Raw genomic sequence first — 25,810 nt, 5'->3', positions numbered from 1 at the left:
AACACCTGTCATGAACATGAATAAGCCTTCATGAATATTTATGACTGTTGTCGGTAAATTATGACACTTTTAATACAAAGTTGAAGTTATGACAACTTGACATTAACCAAGAAATCATTACTGATATAAATTTGTTATAAAAGTATAACTGATTGCATTTTAAAAATGAGGTAACTTTATGTTATTAAAGGTAAAGTTTAAACAGTAATGATTTCTTGGTTAATGTCAAGTTGTCATAACAAAGACATTTTGAATAATGTCAACTTTGTATTAAAAGTGTCATAATTTACCGAATGACGCTTTATGACAACAGTCATAAATATTCATGAAGGCTTATTCATGTTCATGACAGGTGCTATGTCATGATTATAACAGTGTCATGACAGTCTTATTCACCCCCCCTTCAAATAAAGTGTTACCCATTTATTTATTAAAAATAAATTACAAATTTTGCCAAATGTGTAATGACGGGAAAAGTTTCAATTGTTGATTTTTGTGATTTTATGATGTAAAACACTTTGAACTGCCTTGAAATGTCCTATACAAAGAAATTTGATTTATTCTGATTTCCAAGAAACAAATTTAGTCATCTACTTAAAATGAACAGAAATCAACAATAAAAATCAATCTGCATCATGAATCTATATAATATGTAGTTTCCACTTAAGAAATGTACTTTTCAATTTTAATTTAATGACATGCATTTCCATGTGCAAGGTCAGTATCACTGAGACGTTTCAGAAGAAAAAAATGAAAAGGACACAGAAAATCACTCGGGTCGTTTAGTTGCAAAATCTTTATTGTCTGTTTAAGTCTATTTCTCATTGTCACTCTAGAAAAGTGGGGTTTTGTGAATTTCCTGTGATATCATACTGAGACTGGTGCCAGAAAGCAGCTCTGTCTGCACATTCAGACTGTGATCACGTAACTGTTTGCAGCTGGGTTATAGTAGTGCAGAAGTCTTGACCTGAGCAGGCCAATAGGAACAGGGCGCCAACAATCGAAATGCAACACGACAGAAAGACATGGTACCGCTTCAGATTTGTGCAGTGGTCCATTATCAAGTCTACAGGAGGGTGCAGGCTGACCTAGACTAACATGCTTGCTTCTGTCATCACCTCATGCACCGGAAAGTGTCGTCTAGGAGTCTGCTAATAGTGCATCAATTGTAGATATTGTTCCTCTTGAGTTATCCGTTAAGTTTGCACGATTATGTAAACCTCTTTGTGAAATTTTCACATATTTTCATCCACATTCTAAGAAACAGCACAGTGTTCTGCAACAAATTAAAACACAAACGATTTGACAACAGGTGAATTATACATCAAAAGTTTTACAAAACCAAAAACAACTAAAGGCTCACAAACGAGAGGAGGAGGGCGGATCGGGAAGATTGGAGAGGTTGTTTCTGGGGGAGGACGAGGGTGGAGGAAAATCCTTGCTACATCATTTTCAAATGCCCTGCAGGAGGTTTTCCTCGCTGTGATTCCCTTCATAATGGCAACATCAAAGTAGGAGAAGACAATCAGAACATACTGAAAGGTTTGAAGTGCAAACACAGTCCGCTCTAAGAACTAGTGCAGGAGGTGAAAAGATGGAGGTGCAGGGTTGTTTTTTTTTTTTATTGCTTGGTCGTACTTGCTGTTGCACCGCATTAATACTGACATGCTAAAATGAAGGAGAGGATGGAGATGGAAGGTTGTGTGTATCAAAGTTTGGATTTATTTTCAGTTTAACTGAAGATTTAAAGTGTGAATGATCCCCTTTCAATGAAATCCACCGTCGCTGTTCTACATTCTACCTTATATGTCTGTTTCTCCAGGTTAATTTTGGCCACCATTTCTTGGCTCAGCCATCAAAAAATCTTCTTCTTCTTCTTCTAAATTTACATTCAGGAGTTTCTAAAGTGTGGCGAAGAATGGAAGGAAAATCGTGAAAAGCTGCATGCAAACGTTGAGAATGAAGGTCCCTGATCCGAAGCGAGGGGTCAGCGTCGTTTGACTCCAGTGAGAGATGATGTTTAGCGTCAAAGTGTCCCACCACTCACTCACAGCACAGTTTCTGACACAGAGGAAGAAGTTAGTAGTAATAAATCAGATTGCCGATCACAGTAGCCCCTGACTGTTTGGCTGGTAGATCAGTAGGAAGGAAGGAAGAAGGTAGAGAAAGAGGAGCAGCATGTATTTCTCTAAAGACACTAACACAATACAGAGCTCTCATTACAGGTAATAAATAAGAAAATAGCAGAAGGATAATCATTCCCAGAAATAGTCACTGACAACGAAACGAGGGAAACACGTGGTAAAAGTGCACCAACAGTGTGAAATGTGATTCCTCTTCCTTCCTCGTTTTACTCCAGTCGGTTTCCAGCGGCGGCAGAAATCTTGAGACGGATGGTCGGGACCCACAGTCCAATGGGCGGGGCGGCGGCGGGGGGTAGGGGAGGCTGACTGGGGGGGGCGGTTTAGACTGGTTACACGATGAGCGGTCCGCGGCGGGGATGTCTGGGACTCTGGCCCTCCCTGTTCTCCGCCGCCTGCTCCGCCAGGTTAATGTTGCTGGTGGAGATGTGGTGGGAGAGCGGATCGAGAGCAGGCCTGAAGCCCCCGAGATACATGAAGTCTGAAAAACAGAACGATTACTCCATCACCCAGTCATACTGTGCTGAATTTTCTTTCAATCTCTACACTAAATAATCAACGCAGACAGAACAGATTGAAGACTGTTAGAGGAAAAACCTATTTTAATTTCAAAGTAAACTGATTTCTCACAGGAGAAAAGGGTTTGAGTCTGCTGCATAATTTAACCTGAACATTCCCTTCTGCACCACTACAAATGAGCCTTGCATTACAACGACGCAAGAAGACGCAAATATACAACCGTTATTTTAGTAATCAATTATTCTAATGATTCATCAATTAATCAGATAAAAAAAACTGAAATATTCTGCAGATTTTATATTTAGCCACTTTTTTTTCAGAATTAGATGTAATATAAAAAATGCAAATAAACATTTTTTATATCATCGTAATGAAATAAGCATTTCATTACCTAACACGCATCAACATAGCATTCCTTTAATGTTTGCTTGATCATTTGTACCAAGGAATGCATCTGCAGCTAAAAATACTTTTAACATGTTAGAAGTGCTTGACTTAACATCTACACAGTGTGGGACTGATTTGTTGATTATTTGTTGGAATTCCCGATCAATAACTGGACAGCAAAACCTGCCTTAGCTTTTTTTTTTTTTTTAGCTTGTATACTCCAGTAAACGATTAATCAATTACTAAATTAGACTACGATAATTTCAATACTTGATTTATCACGACTAGTTTGATTAATTGTTTCAGGTTCAGTCATGTGGCAAATGCTACAAAGTCAATGCGAACGCTACTTAAATGGTGGCGTTGCTTCAACTCACACTACGTTATCAACATAAAGCGTGGCGTTTGCATCAGGATGCAGCAGAAAACTGTGAATTTTACATTTTCCACCCTATTAAACACATGCTACACATTATGGGAGCACATTAAAGACACATGTTTTATCCACATTTAGACCCACACTGTGCAACTGTTTGTTAAAATCACTTTTATCAGTTGGTACAGCATATCCTTTAATTTCTTTACCTAGTAAAGATAGAAAAGTAAGTATGTTTTGATTGTAAATAGATTAAAAAAAACACCTAAAATTGCTTTCATTACTTTATAAAACCACCTTTTACAGTTGAATTGGATGATGGAGACCTGCAAACTATTTTGAAAAGCTAAAATCAGGTTAAAATGTGAAAAAGTCCCACGGTTGTGACTATCACTCATATTACAATTTTGTTTCTATGTACAAATAGGAAAAATAAAACTCCAAAATCCCCCTGATGTTTAATCCTTCATCTAACCATGACTCCATACCTAGTCCTCAATGTGCACTGGGCACGAATCCTCATCTGTCCATCCGAAAGAGAGCCAAAGAGGAAATAAAGATGGCGTAGAAGAGACAGAGAGATGGGGGGGGGAGGCAGGAGAGGAAACAATGTTCAGGAAAAAACAGAAGAGGATGAGAACAATGATGGCAGGATCGAGAAGGAGAGAAACAGAGAAATAACAGAACTTTTACGACACACAAGTAGGAAACATGTCACAGCGTTCAGCATAAAACATCATCGTGGGGATGAGGGGAATCTGGGAGCTCGAGAGCGGAAGGGTTGAAAATCAAGAAAGATGCAAAGCTGAAGGTTTTGGGGAAGTTTGAACTCGTACAGTGCAAATCAAAATTTGTGTTTAAGGAAAAAATCATATTTAATCCATATAGCAGCTGAAACAGAGCCAACAGAAATGCTATTGTTTTACATTATATTGGCCTAGACAATCACGGAGAAGACTCATAAGTTGAAAGGTTAAGCAGACTTTTCTTTTTTAATCAACAGGCGCTACATAGATTGTTGCAACCCACTATAATGAAGGAAAGTTCAGTGGAAGGAAAAACTGCTGTATAAAAAGGTGTGCTGGCAGCAGCTTTCAGTTGAAAGTAGATTTTTAAAAGTTTACTGGAGATTTAAAAGGCTGAGTCGGAGCTTCGACAGTAGGAACTGGGCAACAACTGTCACATTACTTGTATTAGGCCACTTACACAACATCAGAAGAGTCTGAACTGACCAAACTTTTTGAAAGTAGTGTATTTTTTTACATTCCACTTGAAAATCAAACTGAATGCCTTCATGGCACGCTGCACTGCTGCAGTAATTCATGCAAAAGGAGCCCGAACGGAGTGTTTCATCCATATACTACACATTATTTTCAGAAAACCAACATTTGTGTTCACTTTTTATTTGTTATTGTAATTTCTGATCATTGGCTGTAAACATTGCACTTGTAAACTAAGTCAGACTCCAACCAAGAACCCTCAGCTCTTCTAACAGGAGGGTTGGGGGAAAGAATGGAGGGGTCAGAATGATGGATGACAACGGGATGTGCAGATGTTTTTGCAAAGCGGCTCAGAGCTGGCAGACACCGAACATGAATCACCGAGAAATACCAGTTTCACTCACACACACACATACACGCACACAATTTCATACAATTTGTTTTTTAATGATTGCATGCGGAAATCGCTCATCGGACACCCGACAGATGCTCCCGCTCACAACCACACAGGGCTTCGGCTCAAAGGAAGAGGAAGGAAACAGTGCACAGCGAATCAGTACTGGGAAAATGAATTACTAGAGTAACCACAACACCGACGGATAGGGATGAAGAGAAGAAGTAAGGCACTAGATCTTCATGCTTTGCTATAAAACCCCTCTTAGTAACTTCCTTTTTATTTAAAGTTTACACTTTTGACTGCGGCTGCCGAGTCATGCACTTCTCACTTTTCCTTTCCTCTATCCTCAAGCTCTCATTGGTCCATGTTCGACAGGTTGCCACTCACCGGCGAATCGGCTGTCGGGAGCCTGCTCATTATCCAACCCCAAAGAGGGCGTGTCACAGTGGGCGACGCCCTGATTGTTATTGGCCAACTCTGGACACCTGCTCCGCCCACCTGCAAGCGAGGGCAAAGGTCAAACAAGAGCAGCCAGGCACAGCGTGAGGGGGGGTGGAGGTGGGAGGGAAGAGGGGTGAGACGAGCAGGAAGGAGGAGGAGGCCGAGGAGGAGGAGGGAGGAGGAACGAGGCCATGCTGGAGTGGAGAATGATTAAACAACAATCAGAAGAATATCTGGTGAATATGGAAACTGGAGATAAGCTACAAATCTAAAAGCCATCTTTAGAAAGTTTTCTGCTAAATGATCACAGGGTGTGGACTCAGTTTAGACCAAATGTGTTTTAAGTTTGGCCTTCTGCTTCACACTCTACATATATCAGCAACTTTCCTCTATGACAGGAAAAACAAAGCATTTACACTCTAAAATGGATCTCATAATGTATCCAATGGGTGTCAGATGTAATTAGAACAAGAAAATGTATGAATATGATGCAATATGGAAACACATTACTGACAAAACAGAACAGGAGCTGACCGTTTTCTGACTAAACATTCAAATCAGATTGAAAGTTTTAAGCACCATTTCCTTCTACTTTATTTCTCTCTGGTCAAATAGTTTTAACATTCAACCCAGGGCTTGAAATATTATATTGGTTGAATAAAATAATGTGTCATTTTTTCCCCCTTTAAAGATAAAACCGACAGCTCTTCCAAGAAAAGTGATTCCTTTTTTTCAGAGGTTTTACTTTGAAATAATTTGGACAAAACAAGAAATGTGTGAGAGATAGTCTGCAGACCAGAGTTAATCAATGTACAACTTGATTAATGGGAAAACTGAAAACCTGTGTTTTTTAAGCACTAAACTCCTCAGAGTGGATGGTGTTCCTAAGTGAGGACTCAATATCAGCAATTTTCAATAACAATAAATAGATGTAAGTGGCTTTATTTAAAATGTATTTCCACAACATGCTGAGTCATGCCTGTGATTAATTAGGGGTGTGAGACAACCAGAAGATTTTATTTGTTTTTTTTCTTATCTCTCGCTACTAAACACTTAAGATTTTAATTAAACATAATAGTCAGATTTTCTCAGAGAAGTCATAAGGAAAGTGCTCTAGACCTACATCATGTGAAGGCTTCTGGTTTAGAAAAATGTGTCTTTTTTTTCAGAAACAGCTGCAGAACCCAGTAAAAGTCAGTGAATATTTGTGGCTTAAAAAGTGTAAAAAACCCAATTTGTTCTTGCCCTGAATGGTGACCATGGACACACCTATGAATATGAAACTGAGCATGAATGCACTGCCTTTAAACAAACATCCTCAGTTTATTGTCTCTCTATTGACTTTACATAAGTCCTCACAAGTTGACTGAGGTTAGAGTGTTTCTGTCCATTTTCCAAAACCAATGGGAAGACTTCAGGATTTATCTGCAAGAACTCACATAGATGCACACACACACACACACACACACGTGATTTCAAATCCACATGTTCTGTTACAGGCTGCACAGGTGCACTCAACCTGGAAGGTCATTAGGTCCCAACAAACACCCACAAAAAATACCATTTACAGAGAAGCTAATTTACATAAACATGTTTTATGCTGTCAGTTTGACAGCTAACCTCGTTATGTTTGCATTAAACTCCAAGAACCCCCCGACTCACGCCCACCGTTTGATTAACCTTCAGTCGCTCACTGTCTTCACTCACAAACAAGGAGAAGTTTTCTGATTAAACACTGAAATAAAAAACATATTCCACCTTTGTTGCACATAAAAAAATCTATGTAGCACAGAGAGCTAGAAGAAGAAAAATCCAATGGATGAATTAATCTTTACTTTTATATATATAATTTTGAAGAAATTTTGACATAATTCTAAGTTATCCATAATTATATAAATGTGTCAGTAATTTGCAAAACAAATGATAAATGTGAAATTCATGTTATTTCAGAATGTATTTAATTCACTACATGCCTCCTCTGCAATAATTCACCATAAAATAATTCAAATTATTACTGTGTTTCAACGTTAGATGTACAGCAAGCTCACTTCAGAGCAATCAACTTGACTGGAGCTGTGTTGGGCCCGCCCACTGACATTGTCGGATGGATACAATAGATCGTCTGCTGCCCACCATTAAATAAATGAATCATTATTCATTTATTTATTCAATAATGAAATGAATATAAATACTTTTTGTAAATACAATAATTAAAAGAAAACAATCTGTGACAAACTGAGGAAGCATTCACACCAGCCAGGTTCGGTCCACTTTAAATGATCTCTAGTTCATTTGCCTGGAAAGTCCGGTTCGTTTGGGGAAGTGTGAATGCGCAATCCAACTATGATCTGCCTAAAAACCCACATCTCAGTGCGGTTAAAATGAACTCTTACATGGTTCGAATGTGTATGTGAACACCAAGTGGACCAGAAAATGCTCCAAAAGCAGGAAGCAGACTCTAGTGCAGTGCATTCTGGGTAAATACAACCAAAAAAACCTCTGTGTGTAGAGCTAGCAGAAAAATTGCTCTTGGTCTTTTGCCAAAGACAAAAAAGAAATCCTACAACCGCTAAAATCCAGTCTCATCCGTTTTTGTTTACATTTTGTGAAGAAGGAAGTTGCCCTTAGTGTCTTCTTCAGAGGTCTTCATGTTGTTTCCTTCAATGGTTCTTGGAGCAGCGCCTCCACAGGTGAGCAGAGGAACACATTTTTCAAAGGGTTTGGATCATTTGCATTGTGAAAGCAAACCACACCAGATGAAAATGCAACAGATGTTTCAATTTTGGTCCTCAATCAAACACGTGTGAAAACACCCTAGTTTATCTGGGTGTTTATTTTAATTTTTAAACAAAAATGGTGGCACTTTTGTCCCTCCATAATCATGAAGATGCAGAACAAAGAAAAAAAGCAAGACAGCAGACTTAATGATAACCATTAGTTATCATTATGGAAACCTAAAGCAGCCCTTTTGTCCCTTTTTAACCCTGTTAGAATCAATTTGATTTAAATATAATCAGGGATTAAATTGATTGTTGTTTTTAGCATGAAAACCGCGATCAAAGCAAGCGCTTATTGTGATTAAAATACCTAAATATTCACCCCAGTTCAGATGATTTAGACTTATTCAGACAAAACCATTGCATTGAAACATAGATAGCACCATCTAGAGGACAAACGATGCCACTGCAAGTACATTGTTCGTTTTCTCATTATTTTTAGAGATGCACAAGCAGGTCGGTTGTCCGGATGATTAAATATTTAATGAGAAGGAACATACGCTGTCTTCATGACTGAAGAGTAACAAATGCAGAGGGTGGTGAGCTGCTTTGGGGCAAAAGGTGAGGGATTAGTCTCATAGTTACCTTTCCCATTTGAAGGAGAGGAGCAATCCTCTTCTGTTACATCATTTCCCTGAAAGAAAACAAGAAAGCAAAATTCTGTAAAACGTGAAATTGAAAAGGAGCTCAAGTGACTCTGCCTGTGTTTGTGTTACAGTGACCTCTGAATCCTGTTCCTCTACAGCCATAGAGTAATTGTGTCCCTTCGACTCCCTAGAAAACTCCTGAATAAAGGAAAAAGGGAAATCTCAAGATTCTTTCAGATAAGCAGGATCGTCATGCAGCCGTTTCTGTTCTCGTTTCGTACTCACTCCGTCCTGGTGCGGTGCAGCTCGGCTCTCCATGGGAGCGTCTCGGTCCTCCTCGCCGTCCACCTCGCCCACCTCGTCGGCCCCCGCAGGCTCCGCTTCGGCCCCGGCCAGGTAGGACCCTGACATGGAGGACATGGTGTCAGCACTGATGTGAGAGTGCTGCGAGTGGGACGAGGCCATGGACATTACTGATTGGGCCAGGCTGCTGCTCACCGGGTCTGATGGACAGAAGGAGATACAAGTGATGGACCTGCTCAAGATTTGGATGATTTTCTACTTTATATCCAGTGTATATTTAATTTAACCTCAACAAAAACAAGGATCTGTTCTTCCTCTCAACAGCAAACACAAAAAAATGCCTTGGTCCTCGAGGGATGTGCCTGGAGAACCTCCAAAGGGAGGCATCCAGATTAGATGCCTGGACCACCTTAACAGACTCCTTTTGATGCAGAGAAGCAGTGGCTCCACTATGAGCTCCCCCGGATCATGAAGACACTCACGCTCTCTCTTATAGTGTTTTCAGAACCTACGGGACCTGATAGTCACGTAGGTTCTGTTCAAAACTGCAATGCTTGTTGCATTTTCTGTCGATGCAGTTCACTTTCACACTGCACTGTGACAAACGATCCAAACTAATTGAAAAACTTGTCTATCTCCTTGCCTGTGGTGGCGCTGCACCAAGAACCACTGAAGAAAACAACCCAAAAGCCTCCAAAGAAGCTTCGTTCTTCACAAAATGTAAACAAAAATGAAGTGGCGTCAAATTTTTGCAGTGGAAGGATTTCTTTTATGTCTTTGGTAAAAGACCACAAGCAATTTTTCCCACTAGAGTTAGACCCTTGCATTTGTTTTGACTGGATTTACCCAGAATGCACTGTGCAATGGTTTGCTTCCTGCTTTTGGATCAGTCTCCAGTCTGCTTGCATCCACATATGCAGTCGCTTAAGAACCACACAAGAGTTCGCTTCAACTAAACCGAGATGCAGGTTTGTAGGTGGACTAGAGTTTGTAGAGTTCGATTGTACATTCATAACTCCCCAAGCGAACCCAGACTTTATAGAGAAACAGACTAGAGTTGGGTTAAAGCGGACTAAACAGAGCTGGTGTGAATGCACCATAAGGCTGAGTTCAGTCATCATACGGAGGGAGCTTTATCGATCTGTTTGTACAGCACAGGTCAAAACCTTGTTGTTCATGACCTTGTTCTGCCATTGTCACCTGTCATTACTGAATTGTTGTCCTGCCGTGATATTTTTAACGTCTGCCACAAAACCAGCTGACATTTCAAACCAATCATGGGGGAACATTGGTGCACCACATGATTCAGCAGCTTGTAAAACCACCTTTAGCAAACGACCTCTCATTTCCCATCTGATTTTAACAGCCTCTCTCATCTGTGTGAGGGAATTTTGACTCACTCCTCTTTGCAATGTTACTTCAGATCATGTCTTCACAGGTAGGTCTCTTGAGGTCCCACCGCAGTATTTTAAATAAGTTAAGGGCAGGTTCGTTCCAGGACATCAAATCTTTAATTTTTCATCGATTCTGTTGTCCCTGGCTCTGCCTCTCTCATGCCTTATTCTAAGATTATCCTGAGAAATCTCTAATAACTGTTCTTTACCGGGGTTTTTTCTACTACTTTCCAATTTGCGTTATTTTATGTCATTTCAACTGATAATTGTATGTTTTATTTTTTTTTTTCTTTCCAAGGAAGCTACACCATCTCTGGCGTTCTGTTTGGATGTGGCACCTTCTTGATGGAGAGTATCGGCTGAGATAATGGTGGTAAAAAACTAAACCTTCTTCCTTTCCTGCTAAAGCTTTTCACTTTTCATTAAAAGTACTTGTACATCAGTTCTTCTGTTTCTTTTTGTCTTTCTGCTCTGTCTTCTCAAACCCCCAGTCGATTCTGATGAGCCAGACTCTACTTGGCGTTTCTTCCTGTTTAAGAGGATTTTCTCGTCACTGTTGCTGCGTGCATATGCTCTGTATGAGGGATTGCTGTAAAGTAAGTCAACAACACAACTACAACAACTACTGCCGCTACATCCAGGAGGAGTGAATGGTGCAAGGTAATAACACGATCAAATCTGCCAGATAGAAAACTTTTAAGTAATTTGGATAAAGAACTGAGCTTACTGCACTGTTTGATAGGAGCCATTTGCAGAAAGAAACAACACAGCCAGAACAGTATTTAAGCCAAAGTAAGACAAAAACATTTACATTTTGCATTTAAGAAGAAGGAAAAGAATTTTGTCTGCAAATATGTTCTACCCAGAACTCCTCAAGTGGCAAAGTTTTAGCTTAACATGGCTCAAATTCTCCTGTTAAATCTCCCATTAAGCACTGTTTGCGATGCAATTTTTAATTAAATTCTTGTTTTAATTGATAATTGATTTAATTAAATCAAGGGCGGAGCTTTTTACATGCTGATGCGAGAAGTACACTAAATAAAACATTTAAAACATTTCTTATTTTAAAATTTAAATGTAATTATTTATTTGTATAAAATATGCTTAAATGAAAATTCTGCAGGATGTGCTTGTATGCTTTTTTACCAAATTAATCAATTAATTGCCAGAGTAATCAATAGATTGACAACTAAAACAACTGATAACAACCTGTCACATGAAGACAGAGTTTTGCATAGCAACGATTTCTAAAATGTGAATTACTCTGATGAACAACAGATGTTTTGTTGTTATCAACTAAAGGTAATGATTTGAATGTTTCTGTTTGCCGGTTCAGGTTTAGAAAAGCTTGAGGCTGGAGTGTCTCTGCAGTTTTACCTACCTTCAGGGGAGGTGATGGTGGAGGACAGAGGGGTGCCGGTGCAGGGCGACTGATCGATGGCTCCCGATGAGGACAGGGTCAGGTTCTCGCTGTCTGGAGTCACTCCGCACTGGAAGACACAGCAGTGAGCTTACAGTGCTGTGTGATCCAATATTTAAAAAACACACAAGAGCAAAAGCGCAAACTCATGTTCCTCTCACATTCTTTATAAAACATGCAGACACAGAAACACACCTCCTGCTGGTCCACAGCCAGTTTGGGACGACATGTATCCGATTCACTGCAAGATTTCTCGTCCTCCTCTTCCGGAAGCACAGAGGAATTCTGGGAAAGTGATCTAAAATAAACAAAGTTGCATCAGATTCTGAATATTTTCTTTTCATTACATGAGATATATGTGATGACCTAAACTGGCAGTACAAGCTTTGCCCTTTTTGTACAACATTTTTTCTCCTGGATTTTAAGATTCATACTTGTTTTAGAAAAGAAAGAAAAATCAACTAAAGGAATGGATGTAGGAGGCAAATGATGAAGGGGATAAGCAAGAGAGGAACAATGGAAGAAAGAAAAGAAAGATGCAAAAAAAGAAGGGAGAAAGGATGCGATATGGGCTGAAGTTGATAGATTTCTCCATCGTTATTTTTTCCTTTTCCATATTTATCCAGACATGAAAAACACTTAAATCAAAATCCAGACTTTGTCAGTCTGCATAGGAATACTGTTATACACAGTTTTTGGAAACACGTTAAATTAATATATATTAGTTTTTCTCCTGCATAAATTTTCTAAATTTTTCTTTATAATGGTCTTCTTCCTGGCCTGAATTCCAACAACTCTGCAACAAGGTTTGTTTTTACTGAACTGCATCTTCTGACGAATTTGACTGAAGATGTCTTAAAGATCTGAATGATAAAGATTCAGCTTTTTAATCGACTCACTTTGAGCCACTCTTTTTTAGCTTTAATCCCTGACTGGAGTTGGACTGGTCGAGAGGTGAGAGGGATCGGGTCGGCGCTGGGTGGGGCTCGCTGCTGTACGGCGGCAGCACCCCGGTGACGTGGCTGGGACCCGAATGGAGAGGAGGAGGAACCACCGAGGACGTGTTCAGAGGGCCGTTCAGCGCCTCCAGGAGAGAAACGGCCTCGTAGCCAGGCGGGATATGCTCGGACGCCTGCTGCAAGAACACCAGGGAGGTTAGCTAGAAGCGTGGGACATGGATATTATTTCCTTCTTCCTGTTCCAGCGGCGCCTCACCGAATGTTCCTCCGAGTCCGACGTCTGGGAGGTGATGACGGGGTTAAAGCTGGTGGGCGACAGAGGACTGAGCTTCTTTCTCATTGCTCGAATTTGCAGCAGAGCTCTAAAGGCTAACAGGAAAATAAAAACAATACAACAATAACGTCAAAAATGCATGTAAACTAAGCAACAAAACTGCGTTTCTGTAAAATTGATCAAATAGTCTCCCAAACCCAAAGATTTTGCCAGAAATTAACACATTGGTTACATATCTATAGATATCGGTCAAATGCAATTTGAATTCTTGCAATAAAATAAAAAGCTGATTGAATTTTGAAGTTTGCCAGTTGAAGCCGCTTTCTTGAAAAAGCATTTAGCGAGGTAAACTCACGCAGCCTGCAGATAGGGCAGCAGTTTGCTTGGTAGCGCAGCGTGTCTGCGCAGGCGTTGCAGAGACACAAGTGCCTGCACGGGAGGATGAGGGTGTCTCGCACATCAGACAAGCACACTACGCACTCGGCGCTGTTGTCGCTGATCTCGTCGTCAGCCACCTGCAGGCAAAAAAAAAAAAAAAAGAGAGACTTTTAAAAGAGCCATCCTAACAAAGGAGACAGCTACACTAATTTGTTGTATTTTTCTGCCATGTCATTTCAGATGAAAGACGGCTTAATTCTTTTTGTCTTTTTATTTCCACCTTTGATTCCTGACTGTTGTATTTGTTCTCAATCCCGTAGATCTCCTGCAGCAGGTAGCTAACTCCGTCCACCTGGGAAAAGAAACACAATAAAGTCAGACGTTCTCAAGGGTCAAGCATGAACAGGAACTTATATTTTGTATTAAAAAACAGCAACACAATAAGAGGAAGGAAGGGAGGAGAAAAAAACAAGCATATTCACCACTTGCTTCTGCTTCAGAGGTTTTACACAGTAACTCCCATCCATATGCTGAAAACATGGCAAAGAATTGTGTTAATTTAAGAGTTTGTTGCTGTTACAGTGCAGGGTTCCTACGTTTTTCCTTCAGTAATATTCAAGCACTTTTCAGACATTTTCTAGGTAAGATGCCAAACTTTACCAGCACCACACTTTGGAGTTAAAAATTTTATTACTGTTATTAATAACATCTTGCGATAGTATTTTACACTCTACAGCAGAGACAAGGTAAACTAAAATACAACAAAACTATATGTTTAGAAATGTCTCTCTAACACACACCCGATACAGATCCGACAGCAAAACACTAATTTAACAAAAAGTCCTGAAATAACATATAAAATATAAGTCACTGAGCCATTAGGAATAATAAATATTCATTACAACGAAGCAATCCAAACAGATTGTGTTCAGGTAAATGACCTTCCTGCTCTGTTTATATACTTATACTTATACTTATATACAAAAGAAGTGACACAAAAAAGTCTCTGCAAATAGAAATAATTGTGGTAATTCTAACAGACCTAATACAAGAAAAGCTTACTCCGATTTAACTTCAGGCAGTGAAAATAAAATATGAAAATAAAATATAAAATATATTTAACACACCTAATGCCTTTTCACTAGGTGTGTTAAAATATCTGGTTTCAGCTCCAAATAACGTTTTCCAAATCAAACATTTGATTGCACTTTATTACAAAACTGTGCAGTTTTGAATATTAAGCACTTTCCAAACCTTGAAAACAACTGACTAAAATTCTTTTCGAGGATTTCAAGCACCCAGACATTGGAAAACTGGAAATCAAAAGCCTATTTTTAGCTGTCAGAGCATTATGTTCCTGCAGCCTCACTGGTTCTGACTCATAAAACAGCCTGGCTTTACCTTTTCAAACGTAGCCAGTAGGATGTGAGAGTGGCCCAAATGTTCTGGAAAGACAAAACGCAGCGGATCGCCTTAGCTTCAAATTCATGCCATCTATCACGCATCAAGGTAAGACGCTTGATAGAGCGTCTTACCTTCTCCCTCGTCTACGACAGCCTGGACGACCATAGGGAAGATCTCCTTGTCCATATCAAACAGCAGCTGAGGAGAGGGAGCATTTGTTATTCTGCACAGGCCGCCTTCCCACTCCTGCAGATTCACACGAGCCTGTTTTCAGTATGAGGCGGATTACCTCCTCGTCCGCCCATTCGCTGAGGTTGACGGTGTGCGAGGGCAGACAGAACTGTTGGCAAACTCCCCTCTTAAAATGCACCGTTTCCGACTGCAGCGAGCTGTCCTGTGGCAGGTAACTGCAAGGGGGCAGAAAGAGCAGGACCAACGGGTCAGCAGGAAGAAAAACTCACTGCTTCTGTACACTGAAGCTGCTAAATAAGCCATCGGGTTGCATGAACGTCCTAGAAACTCTGCATAAAAGCATTTCCATCAAAGGAGGGAAAGATGCATTTAAGGGATTTTACTTCTATATGTCAAGAGGAGATTAGGAAACACCCGCCTACGTTTGGACGAAAATCAAAGATGGCTCTTTATGCCAAATATGCAAACGCCTACACTCAGAACAAGAGGGAGAGCGTTCTCAAGCAAAGCTGGACCTGGTTGGCAGAACATGCATGAATATGAAAACCTAAAGATGGCACCGTTCTGTCAGTGTTAAGCTAAATGTATGTTTCACAGTTTATTAATGACTCGACTACCTTTGAGCCTTTCTAGCGCAGAGTAAAAACATAAATAGACAGATTTAATTTGGATAATTCAACATGAAACAGTTTGTGACAATTGAATTAAAAAGTGAAAAATTGAAATGTTTTTGAAGCATTTAGAATTAGATGTCAACATAAGAATAAATCAAGCTTGGACTCCATTAAAACTCATTCTTAAGTGTCTTGTTTTGCGAGCTGAATGTATCAATACAGTCCAAATCGCAGACCTGTTTGTCTTTTGGGTTTTTTCAGTTGAACACATAAAGCTAAAAATATTTAATGGCTTTGTAAAAAGAAAAGCTGAAGCAGGTCTGTTGCAGAGCATCATCATCAGCTCCCCTGAAACACACACACTGTTACTTACACTGGCACTCCGTTGTGAAACTCCTCTATGGCCTGGTAGTAAATGGTGATGGCAACCTGTGTGTCGGCGTCGAAGGTGAACTCTACGTTGTAGCACGCCCTGTTCTTTCCTGCCGCCTCGTCGCCTGGCAGCTTCAGGTCCTCACTACACCTGGACAAAGGTGGGAAAAGTGCAAAAATAAAAGTTACAAATGTCAAGACTAAGTCTGTCACAATAAGCAATAAATCAATTAATCGCATTGCAAATTAACATTTTCATGCTTGTTTGTTTAGTTTTTGCTTTTTAATATTATTGCGGAGTCGCTATTCAGAAAAATGCTGCAAACATTTGACACACAGTACAAAGTAGCTAGTTTGCACTTCGTAATCAATTTTATTTCTTGTTTTGTTTATTTATTTTGGATATTTAAAATGTCTTCCAGTTTCAGTGTTAAGTGTTCTTTCGAAATTATAGTTCACTGATATTTGACAGGTGTACTTGCATTGTTATGCCTTTGTCAATATATTATTTGAAGATGTTATCAATTATCGCTCATCACAATAATTTCTGGGACTATTTATTGCCCAGCATAATTTGTATTGTGACAGTGTAAGTAAGTGCCTCAACTCCTGCAGCAACAGGAGTTGATTATAGGGTTTAATTTGATTTGAAAATCAAATTAAACTCCAATAAAAATAAATTTAAGTTTGTGGGTGTTTGTAAAAAATAAAAAATAAAAAATCAAAGGGTGTAAATACTGGGATTTAATTTGCAATATATAGTCATCAAAAAGAAACTAACAAAAAAATCCATAGGGATGAAGAACAACATTTTGTCTTTAACATATTTATGTTAATGTGTATAAGTTCTGCTCTAAAACAAGACAAACAGCTTGTGTTTACCTCTGAGTATGTGCATGTCAACATTACAGAAAAGCATGAATGATTCAACACAACCTCTAAAAATATCAGTTTTACTTTGGTCAACCCTGCTAAGAATAGCAAGGTTGACCAAACCCTGAACAAGTTGTTTAATGACATGCGCGTACCTCACGAGCCGCAGCGTATCCTTCCGAATGTTTATAAGGCTTCGTAGCGTCTTTACTGGTTCCTGAGGTGGAGGAGCTGCATACGGGAACTGAACACAAAACAGAAAACAAATTTTAGATGTAAAATACATGTTATGAGACAGAGGAGGGTGAGAACTTTGTTTTCTCCTAAGCCAGGCCAGCATTCTTCTTCTTGACCGCAGCAAATTCAGGGTTTGCACAATGACCTCTATCCGACTTAACCTCAACGCCGAAGGGCTTTGGGTGGTCAACACAGACGCAGTTGGTGCTGACAAGTGCTGAGTCTGGGCTAAAAAAAAATGCTCAGATTGAGTCTTTTCAGGGACAAAGCTGACACTTCAAGTCAGCTTTTCTTTTTTTGTCTCTTCTGTTTCTGTACTAAACAGGACCAGAGTGTAGAAAAACATTTCAGGGTCAAACAGAGTTTCTTACAGCACTAAATTGGTCTTTGATAAGAAAACCACCTCTTCCTACTGGCTCCATTTATTTATTGACTTTGTGATTGACTTTAGCTACTAACAAAATGTAAAACTGGTATAAATACTATGGCAAGTCTTTGCATACATAGTCTTGATATCGGCTAGAATATTTAACTTAAACCACAATGGCAAAACTTACTAAGTAGTAAGAATTTGTCCAACAAGTGTAAACTAGTAAACTAAAGCTTTTATACTCTTACTAGTTATTGGTGAACCTGAAGAATACCAAGTTACTAAAAGGGGTGGGTGATATGTGATATCTTTTTTAACATAATAAAATGTATCACAATATTTTGTGTTACTATTGTGATAACAAAAAGCACTGCTTTCTATTTTTTAGCCTACTGTGCAGCTGTGACAGCATAGTATAGCAATCACAAATAATGCTCTTGAAAAACATATCCGGTTGTCATATTCTTCTTTAGAACACAAGTCACATGAAGAAGTGTGATTTGCATCACTGATTTGCATTCAATTTTACATTTATTGACATTTATTGATTCTCTCATTGAAAAAACAGTGGAGAAAATTGTAAAGATAACAATCCTGACAATACGGACAGTTTTGTTATTCTTAAGACGTCATTAATTGGTATTTATCCTGATAACGACGGATCAAAATTCTCATCATGATAAGAAATTCATCACAATAAATGATAAATAATATAATAAATGCCCATCCCTAATGGCTAGAACAGCTTGCTAGTTCACTAAAAGCTCATTTTGGCCTGTTGCATAACTAGAAAAATCCCACAATATGTGCTAATTAAATTATTGACACTTTAGCTGCACTAGTCAAAGTTCCTATACAATTTATATTTCAAAATTCAATACTTGCCCAGGGATGTGATGTTAAGTTACGAGTAACAGCTTTCTTTAACTATTGAAGCAAAGTATTGAATAAGTGTGAACAAATTTCAAACTGCAGTAGTGCTAAGAAGATAAGAAACAGTAGGCAAAACTTCAAGGATATCAAATATTAACTCAAATGGCTTGCTGTAAAACTCCACACAGATCATTTATTTTGGATTCTGGTCTCTGGTTTCTTTCCCAGCAACTCTTTCTCTGTGTGTCTGCAGCCAAAAGCTGCTGAATGAGCGCAAGGGGAGAGCTTAGGTCGTTCGAGGATCTCGGGAGAAGAAACGTGCAGGATGTGGTCGGGATACCTCGACAGTACAACCTCTCATCTGAGCTCCCGTGTGTTTAAGGGTGTTTGTGTGGCTGAGAATAACGCCGTATTCAGCACTATTACACATCTGGGCTCAGCAGGAGTCACGCCTGCAAACCACACAAACAAACACACACAGGAGCTGGTGCTGAAACGGGCCATTCACCGAAACCTCACCGGCAACCATGTACGTCACAAAACTCACAGTACAGCAACCTACAGCTCTGTTTTTGTTTTTAACACATTTTGACCAAGTTATTGCAATAACTGACGTTGTGGCATTTGATCCAAACCTATTGGTGGGGAGAGCATGAATGTCTGCAGTGGTTTTGATGATAAAAAATAAAGTTCACAACATTATGAGCAAATTTAAAAAAAACTTATCCTAACAATAAGTTACCACAGTTCAACTGGTTATTTTATTTTTTTGTCTGTGAATAATAGGATCTATGGCACAAAATCTCTGTTAGAGATCGTATTAGTGCTAATCTAAAGGCTTATTTCAAAGAACTTAATTTTGCCTGTAGACCAGAATGTTTAGACAAACTAACTTGTGAGAACACAAGAATTACAAATACCTTTAAATTAGAACAATACAAACATGATTCGCGAATAGTTAAATCTTCTCTTTTTTGAAACTGATTTGTGAAACTAAAATTACTTTCTTAGAACTTGGGCAAAATGTTATGAAACCTTATTTGTTGTTTTCTTGTATAGCTAAAATCTAAAAATGTACCGTCTGGTCTTGTGAGATGAATGTGTAGTCTCGCTCTTGTTAAGTTCTTGTACTATGTTCACAGTCACACTAAGATAAAATTTACAGACTCGTCTTGCTAGTTTTATACGGCAACACAAACACGTCTTAAATTCATTTTATTTTTTGGCAGGAACCATTTTGATTTGGCTTTTTCACATCTCCTTTTACCCTAAAGTTACAGATTATGTAATGCATCATGAGTTTCTGTACATGTTCTCATTGTGAAAACAGTCACTAAACGGGTCACTTTTTAAATCTCTTGTAACATGCAGCTTTTGGACAAGTCTTCAATGTGTAATGCTCACTTGAACATTTACTCTCAGGTCATTTAACACTGACCATTTTCCAAACAGGCTGACCAGGAATATAAAGCCAAAAATATCAGCAGGGGATGATAAAATCCATTCTGTGATAACAATGAGTCCAATGAGAAATTATTGGCAGTTTTTTCAATTGTTCTATATCATCATAACATTGAGGAAGTAAACCTGTTCGTACTGACAAGGATGTAAAACAAAAAAAAAAACTTGATTTACTGATATTTTCAGATCTGCTGTAGACTTCCTAGTGTGCAGAATATGTTGGTACCCAGAGGAGGTCAATGGCAGCAGTTTGTAAAATTGTTCTGAATGTTATGAAGCATCTTCTTCACTGCAGACTATACCCCAACAATTGCTTCCCTAAAATTATTGTTATTCCTTTTTGAAACGTCTAAGAGTTTACTTTTTATCAACCGCTCTGCAATTTCATTTGTTGTGGCGTAAAATCCATTTTCTTTTTGCGTCGTGTAAGAATGACTTTCGGAGAAACCCATAAATATAGCCTGAGCCATTGTCATACTTGTGGCGCCAGGGTGGTGCGGCAGACAGAAAGCAAAACTGCGGCTAAAGTCTGTGAAACCAAACACCATTATACAATGCTGGTAAAGCATTTAAAAAAGAAACCGCGTATGCAAAAAATAAAATTCAATTAAAAGAAAAACACCTACACTGAATCCTGTGAGCCCATAGAAGGATTATACACTCAGGAAATCAAGGGAAGACTGTTCGCCTAATTTTAGCCCCCGCAGTCAGAAACAGCAGAAGCACTGCTGAGATCGGTGCTGGGAGAGACGCATTTTTATATCAGCTTCAGCTCGTCTGTGTCATATTCTGCCTCTTCTCTGCAGGCAAGAGCGCGTTGACTGCGCAGCTCTCTTCAGTTTGACCTTCAGGCTCTTGATTGAGTTTGAACAAACTCTCCAGAGAATGTGTCGCCTGTCAGTCTCACTGCATGTGGAGTCAGCAGATAATGATTAATTAGTTTATTGAGATGAAATAAATTTCAATCAGTGTTAATTGACTTTGAAGAAGCCAAAAAGTCAGCAACTCCCTTTGACATCACAGCAGGAACAAATCAATATGCTAGTCAGTACAGTGACTTTGCAGATATTAATACATAATTCTGACATTTTCTCTCATTAATGTGGAATTTAGCCAATATGAATAAATTTGGTCGTTCTAATAGACCTAAAAACAAAAGAAGTTTGGTCGGATTTAACTTCAGACAGAGGGAAAAAATAGATGTATATACATGCTAATATATTCAACTATTTATGAATACATTAGCTAACAGGGCTAAAATAGTGGTTCCCAAGCTTTCAAGGAACATGTTAAAAAACAGCGTCGCTTGACATTATTAGAAACAGATGTGCTTAAATGAAGAAAAAATAGTCATTAATAGCAAACGTGGTGAGGTGGTACTAACAAAAAGTCTGACAACCACAAATCAAGATAAAGTTAGACTGTTTTTCACTCAAAGTAGACTTTATAATTAATTGGCAGTATGAAGAAACTCACTGCTACTGGTCTGCTCCCCAGGAAGTTAAGATCTGTGTTTTCCCCGAACAGGTACCCCTCCGGATGGGTGGAGTCAAACTTCTCCCCTCCCATGATGAAGTGGTTGGCGAAGTAACTCCCTGCAAAAAGAGAATGAGAGAATCACTTTCAGACCAATTTGAAACAATACAAAATTAAAAAAGCATGATAAGAACATAAGTGACTTAGTTAGAGAGGGTGAGAATGTTCCTATTGTTTGGTTCGGGTTAGTTTTTGTGGTAAATAGATTGTGGCGTTGCAGTTCTTTAATAAACCATAAAATTCAAACCCATAAACCTTAACCTGTTGTTCACAGGTTGTCATTCACAATGACAGGGGTGTCAAACTCCAGTCCTCAAGGGCCGCTGTCCTGCAGTGTTTAGATGTGCCACAGGTAAAAAACAGTGGAATGAAATGGCTTAATTACCTCCTCCCTGTGTAGATCGGTTCTCCTGAGCCTTGCTAATGACCTAATTATTCTTTTCAGGTGTGGTGCAGCAGAGGCACATCTAAAAGTTGCAGGACAGTGGCACTTGAGGACTGGAGTTTGACACCTCTGTCACGAGAGGACCCAAATTTGGGTCCTCTCGTGAATAACAGGTTAAGGAATAACTATGAACTTAAATCCAAGGAGAAACTATAGCCATGGTAAAAAAATAAATAAATAAAAAAAAAGATAAAAAAAAGCAAAAAGATTATGTCAACTGTCATGTCAGGATTGTTTTTTCTTAATTAATCCAAATTAAGACTACAGACTTTGCATGTACTACTTTTGACTCATCAATCCTTGGCAATTTTCAGCATTTTTTTTTCTCTTTTTGTTGAACTGACACCATTGTCAGAAATCCCATACTGCTATAATTTACCAAACACAAAATGAAGGCAAAATGACAGAGTTTGTTCAAACAGCAACGCCTTCACATCTAAAGGGAGGTGTGCCTTCTTTTTTATAGAGTTGGTGCTGTTCCAATGAAAAATTTATTTGATGTGTGAGAAATTTTTTTAAAAGAACATGATATAAAAGACATGGTTCTATCAGTTGAAAAAGCAGATCCAATATGAGTCTAAACAGCCTAAAATACAGATTTATATTTTAGTCCATTAATTAAATTATGAATTAAATTATATATATATATATAAAAAAGGAATCAGTCTTTGATGTAGAAAGATTAGAAAAAAGTCAGTAAGCAGCCTTTCAGATGTTTAGAAACTCAAGGTGGACAACAACTTTAATGGACATGTTGCTTTCTAATGACAGGTCAGGCTAATATCGTAAGACTGTAATGGTGGTTCATCGTCTCAACTCATGACAAGCAGCCAGCAAGTGAGGTTTCCACCTGGGAATGAAGTTATAGCTTCTCTCAGTGATAATTTTGCCACACAATGACAGCCATATCCACACTGGGGGGGAAAAAAAGGCTCGTTGACGAAGCCGCTTGTCTCTGCTCTTCATCACATTCTTATTTACAGCAGGTGGGAAAAGTGGCCTTGTCACCAGATCCCACAGACAGGAACTGGGGCCGACAGATCGGTTTCACTGGCTGAAGCCACCATCACCTTCTGCTTCAGGCTACCGATTCACACAGCTGCCGTGGCAACAGTGGCATCCACAAATCAACATTTATCCCTCTATCTTTCACTGCTTTGTTTTTGTTTTATTTAAGAACACAATTATGCAATCAGGTTTACAAACAAATAGCATTCAACATTTATCTTTTGAGGTTTCAGACCTCTATTTGAGAGAAATGTCATGTTACTTTATGCCTGATGTAGCCTTAGCTCCGAAGAGTAAAATTTTGACGTGTTCAGACGCGATCTCGTTTTTGAGGCTAAAATAGGATTAAACCTAAATCAGGGCGGAGAAGCTAAGCATGATGTGGCAAAGATAAAGAGCCACATGGCATTTCAACTGCTGTGCTGTTGTTTTTTTTAATCACATAATTCCTTCCAAAAGTATTCATTAAACTTTATTTTTCACATTAGAAACACAAACTTCAATGTCATCAATTCAATGATATTTGCATCATTCAATACCATTCATATTTGTTATGATGGACCAGCGCAAAGAAGTCCAGAATTGTGAACTGGAAGCATGGTTCTCCCGCCTCCATTTTCACAATCACAAAGGGGTTGATTTGGGAGAATTTGTGTAATGTCAATGTCAAATTTATTTACATAGCACATTTAAAAACAACACTTGATCAAAGTGCTTTTCACTAACAATCATAAATCAAAAGATGGAATAAAATTGTTATAAAAAATACCAGCAAAATCATACATTTTAAGTCTATTATTCCATATTTAGTAGAGGTTATCATTCACCAGTGACCTAAAAAGCGCCGTCAGAAAGTATTGTATAAATTTCAAAATTTTTAGTAAGATATGTCGTTATCGTAGAAATTTAGGTTTTATTAAAAATTGTTGATCCTCCTTATAAGTTAAAGAACCTGTGAGTAGGTTCAGGCTTCAAGTGTTTAAATATTGTTTGTGTATTGTGCTTTTTCTTCTTGTCAGCCTTCGCAAAATTTGATGTCCAAGATTTCAAGACAGTAAATGTCCCCTTTTTATTTATTCAAAATGAGTGATCCTAGTTTAATTTAAGGGCAGAGCCAGGAAGGAGTTATTCAAAAAAGACAAAAACAGAATGAATAAGTGAAATAATTAATGTTGCAACTTATCAAGGATTCTCATAAATTTATACATAACATTTATGCATATGCCATTATCTGACAAAGGTGGAATCCAATTTATGAGTGGCCATTGCCCCCCTTTGCCCATCCCATGGTGACGCCACTGCTAGAAAAAAGTGAAAAAGGATAGTTTTTTGGCTTGCCGATATCTTACTCTTATTCTTCTGGAAATAAACTAGAATAAGCTATTTAAGTCCTACGAATAATTTTAACTGAAACTGCAGCATTAATGGTTTAGGAGACGATGGTTTAGGATGTGCTCTGCAGGCCCGTTAGTTAACCAGGTTTATTGATGGAGCTCAGAATAAACCGTCTGCAGTGATCTTTGGAGCAGCAACCCACCCCAGGCCGACCTGTTGTTGACTTACCAGATTTCGGCGGATAACGATACACCGAATTGGACGGAATATCCACTTCTTCCACGCCTATGTTCTGTCTGCTTGTTAAAGCTCCCATTTCCAGTCAAATAAAGACCACACGGCCGAACGGGCATAACACTTCAGGGTCGCTTTGTGCGCTGCGGCTCTTTATTCGCTATCATTTAATCCAGTTCGTGCGGCCCCTGTTCATTTCTGTCGGCTCCGAGCCTCCGCCGTGAATGTGACCGTCCCGGGGATTAGTATAGTTGTTGTCTGGCTGCTTATCCCTTCTCTCTCTCTTTTTTTCTCTCTCTCTCGCTCCCAGGGTATGAGTGTTTTTTTCTCTATCCCTCTCTCTCTCTAACGAAAAAATAAATAAATAAAATAGAGGTAGCAGTCTCTTTAACAGATGGGAAGCGCTCTCATGGTGGACCAAAGCCAAAATCTCCGAGCCTAGATCGCTTCTTCACCGGACAGTGTGTGGCAAAGAGTCGCTCTTCGACACCTCCGGCCCGGCTGAACGGTGATGATCATGTATCCTCCCCCCAACACACACACACTTCTTCCATCGGTGCTTGGCGTTGCTCGGTCCTGTCAGAGAGCCCTGTGGATCCCCATGACGTCACGCAGGCACAAATCCTGACCGTGGGTTTTTTTTTTTTGCGCAGTCCCCCCTTTCTCTCTAGCAGCAGCTAGCGGCTAACGGCTGCTGCACTGCAGTAGGTGGCTCCGTGCCTAAAAACAGATGAGAGACGTTTAAAGCTCTCTAATCTAAGCCATCTGATCTTAAAACAAGAACAATAAGATAATTCAAAGCGCTTAGTTTTGCCAAACAATGAATTAAAAGACGCTAAAAATAGATGTCGTTTATAAAAAAGAAAAACTCCTGAGCTGCAGGTAGACGATGATCTCGATCGCTTTTATCTAGCTAAGTAAAACAAAGGCTCCGTAGAAATAGAGATCTACGGTTGTGGTTTACAATGGACTCCTGCTCAACAGAGGGCAATGTAACGGTTACAAGCAGTAAAGCACCAAAGGGTTAGCTGAATAGCCAATCAGAAGAGGCTAACACGGAGGAGCGTCGTTGCTGGTTAGTAACGATACGTCAGCGCGTCCACCATGTTATGAGTGGCAACTTCGTCTTGAGAGGTAGCAAAAAAGAAAATAAGTGTTTTCTCAATTGAAAAAAAAAACACACCAAATATTAAAATTAATTCAAATGAATTAATGAGTGATTGTTGAAACTTTAAGTCAATCCAAAAGAGGGCAATTAAGTGGACTGTACGCAGAGCCTTTTA

The 25,810-nt window shown here is 39.0% G+C and overlaps 1 protein-coding gene across 9 annotated transcripts; it reads right to left on the bottom strand.

Moving 5' to 3' along the window:
* Positions 1-781: 781 nt before the first annotated feature.
* On the bottom strand, positions 782-25,526 carry rnf157 (ring finger protein 157). Of its 9 annotated transcripts, XM_015059361.1 has the most exons (20): positions 24,522-25,525; positions 21,446-21,564; positions 17,184-17,272; positions 16,157-16,306; positions 15,267-15,384; positions 15,109-15,175; positions 14,975-15,018; positions 14,056-14,103; positions 13,854-13,925; positions 13,551-13,710; positions 13,178-13,290; positions 12,862-13,097; positions 12,158-12,260; positions 11,924-12,032; positions 9,131-9,348; positions 8,981-9,043; positions 8,844-8,892; positions 5,428-5,538; positions 3,912-3,946; positions 2,533-2,622 (listed from the first exon to the last, which is right to left on the bottom strand). In XM_015059361.1, the coding sequence occupies exons 1-19, from the start codon at positions 24,607-24,609 to the stop codon at positions 3,912-3,914; spliced, it is 1,992 nt and encodes a 663-aa protein (XP_014914847.1). In that variant the 5' UTR covers positions 24,610-25,525; the 3' UTR covers positions 2,533-2,622. The 9 variants fall into 9 exon arrangements, 6 of the variants coding, with proteins under 6 accessions (XP_014914843.1, XP_014914845.1, XP_014914844.1 ...); XM_015059357.1 differs by lacking the exon at positions 3,912-3,946 and having other exon boundaries at positions 782-2,622; positions 24,522-25,526; XM_015059359.1 differs by lacking the exon at positions 3,912-3,946 and having other exon boundaries at positions 782-2,622; positions 9,131-9,249; positions 24,522-25,526.
* Positions 25,527-25,810: the final 284 nt, after the last annotated feature.

Source organism: Poecilia latipinna, unplaced genomic scaffold, assembly GCF_001443285.1.
Source record: "Poecilia latipinna isolate Pla-1442-1.1 unplaced genomic scaffold, P_latipinna-1.0 Scaffold1623, whole genome shotgun sequence".
Taxonomy (NCBI): Eukaryota; Metazoa; Chordata; class Actinopteri; order Cyprinodontiformes; family Poeciliidae; genus Poecilia; species Poecilia latipinna.
Note: the sequence above shows the minus strand (reverse complement) of the source record. Positions and strands in the feature narration are given on the sequence as shown.

Bases quoted from the DNA above. Each gene is read 5' to 3' on its own strand.
- rnf157 (XM_015059357.1), bottom strand. From the start codon at position 24,609: ATGGGAGCTTTAACAAGCAGACAGAACATAGGCGTGGAAGAAGTGGAT. The intron at 15,176-15,266 runs GTAATCCGCCTC...CCCTCTCCTCAG, and splicing joins GCGAATGGGCGGACGAGGAG to CTGCTGTTTGATATGGACAA. The intron at 15,019-15,108 runs GTAAGACGCTCT...TTGTCTTTCCAG, and splicing joins TGTCGTAGACGAGGGAGAAG to AACATTTGGGCCACTCTCAC.